Below are 2,572 nucleotides of genomic sequence, written 5' to 3'. Positions count from 1 at the left end.
CTTCGTGACATTGCATTCGTATCATGTAAGGTATTCTCCATTAAACGATTCTTGGAAGAGTATTCTCTATCTATTCAACTTTTGGAGGTGTTGATTCTAGTAGTAGTAGTTGCCTTAAGGAGATGCCAGCCCCACACACTACAAGAAAATTAAGTGAACAAAAGTCACCATTTTATGAGACATTTAAGGATTTGTTGCAATTGCTCATCTGATGGAGTGGAAGTACTAGTATGAGATAGGTGAATAGAATTCTCCTTTTCAAAATTTTTAATTGTTTTTTATTTTTAAATTTTTAATTGTTTTTTATTATTTTCAGATCATATGATTAATAAATGGTTTTCTATTTCAAAATTTTAATTAATCAATAACTGTCAATTTGCTCAATACCTCCGGATCAGTAAACAGTTTTCAAATTAAATAAATAATTCTCAAATGACGATAAAAAATAAAAAAATTTAATAATATAGATGGTGAAATAATGTCACGTCATAGTGACTCCTTACATATTAGGAGCCAAGTATCATACATGAGACCCCACTAGTGTTCCTTTTCCGTACAAAACAACTTCATTATTTATTGTTCGGCAAAACATATAAAAAATCACAATTACAGTCACTTACAACAATTGATGTTTTCATATCTCCCAAAACATTCACAACTTACTCATGTCTCATATAAAATCACACTGGTGAAGCTACCTGTGAGTAACAACAGTAGCAGTGGTTTGAACGCTCTTCCTCCCGTTAGTGTAGCTTAAGCATTAAAGATGTAATATCAATCATAATTTAAATATATAAACAAACCAAAGCAATCTCAAACTTTCCAACCCAGTTCACGTGGGCCGCTATTTTTGTTAGTGACGAGTGCAGGCCCAGCACTCGAACGCAGCGACTTGGCCCAATCAAACTTCTTGGTATTTGAAGCCATCTTTGTAACTGGTTGATAACTTCTCTCTGATATTCCTGAACTAGTCCAATTAGGGCAACCCCTTTCAGGTGCTGGTTTTTTAGTCTCTTTAATTTCAATCTTGGTTCCTCCTTCCATTTTTATGTTAATATTAACCTCACAAAATGCTTTGTTATTGTTACTCCTTCTTCCATTTGTAGCAGCACTTCTTCTTTCCTTTTGGTGTTGATAGAGCCTCTGCAATCTCAGAGCAAGATGGCAAATCCCATCTTTGATTTCTTCCTCCAAGTTTTTTTCGATCTCCATTTCAACCTCACTTCGAATCTTCAGCTCTTCTTCTGATATAGCCCCGGCGAATCCCTTCTTTTTGTTAGGTGGTTCCTCCCATCGATCATCATCGTTCAGATTTAACTACACCATAATACAACGATAGGTTAACACACCAAACAAAGACTACTACTATTCTCTTGTTCAGACTTGCCAAACTAAAATGAACGGTGTTTTTCTGGATAGAATCAAAATGACTCTTAATGATATCCATATATGTGATACTGTAACATAAGCAGCTTATATTGCTAGACAATCCGATAAGATAATATTTCCTATCAAATTAATGTACTAAAAATTAACCAAACAATAACAAACAAAGGAAAGATTAGTTGTGTATGTGTCACCAGCCAATTATTGGTGTCGTTGATTAAATTTGTAGCCTCGCCGGAATCCAAAACTGAAAAATCTGCAAAATCCCACATAACGATAACATATGAAGCTGAAAAACGAAGATTTTGCATGCCAACTTATTACTATAATCTGGGAACTGATCAAAAGTACCTAATATATCTTGTGCTTTGTTGCATTTTCCTTGCTGGTCCATCACTTGTACTTTATGCTATTTCCTTCACATGTCCTCTTGTACTTCAAAACCGACCCATTTTAAAACCCTAGGAGAGAGATTAAGACTGCTGGGAATGGGACCTCTGCTATGGTCGTTTATAGTTGGAACGAAGATGACATGACTGGGTGGTCTAGTTCCAAATGACCGTTAGAGACGTTATTTCGGTTAATATATTCATATTTAGGCGCCAAATATCTCAGCCCAAATTAAAAGTTATTGGGAATTATTTGGTTATGTTTGGACTAAGAAAAGAAAGATTGTTTCCTGAGAATTCAATAGTACTTTACTTGGAAGGAAACAAAAGTTTAGGTTGGCCTTGAAGCATAATTAATCCAGTCATACATGACGGGACTATCTATGGATAGTTACCCTTCCCGTGGGCAAATTGTTGGAAAATATTAGTATTTTGGTTTATTTGAATGTTTGGATTTTTGGGCTTAGCCCATTAGTATTAGGGTTTCGGTTTCTTACATTTTAGGGTTAGGGTTAGTTTATTATAAATAGCATGTTTGTTATTTAGTTTAGAACAAATCATTCACAATGTAGCCTCTTAAGGTTTTGTAGCCGTTCGGGCATTCTAGTTTGTTTAATAATATTCCTATTATTTTTGTTAATCTCGTTCATTGCGCACTCTGATATTTAACTTAGTATCAGAGCAGGTTTGATCCTTCGGAATTTAATCTGTCCTTGATTCGTATAGGCTTCTTAGACTCTTAGTTTTGAATTCGACCCGTAGTGCCTAAATGTTGCAAACAACTAATCCATTTTTTA

General features: G+C 34.7%; 1 protein-coding gene across 1 annotated transcript; it reads right to left on the bottom strand.

Annotated features, from left to right (window-relative positions):
• Window positions 1–433: 433 nt before the first annotated feature.
• On the bottom strand, window positions 434–1,915 carry LOC103422266 (uncharacterized). Its single transcript, XM_008360302.3, has 3 exons — window positions 1,738–1,915; window positions 1,581–1,642; window positions 434–1,317 (listed from the first exon to the last, which is right to left on the bottom strand). The coding sequence occupies exons 1-3, from the start codon at window positions 1,778–1,780 to the stop codon at window positions 814–816; spliced, it is 609 nt and encodes a 202-aa protein (XP_008358524.3). The 5' UTR covers window positions 1,781–1,915; the 3' UTR covers window positions 434–813.
• Window positions 1,916–2,572: the final 657 nt, after the last annotated feature.

This window comes from Malus domestica, chromosome 15 (assembly GCF_042453785.1).
Source record: "Malus domestica chromosome 15, GDT2T_hap1".
Classification (NCBI taxonomy): Eukaryota; Viridiplantae; Streptophyta; class Magnoliopsida; order Rosales; family Rosaceae; genus Malus; species Malus domestica.
The sequence above is the reverse complement of the archived record's forward strand: the minus strand, read 5'-3'. Positions and strand labels throughout refer to the sequence as shown.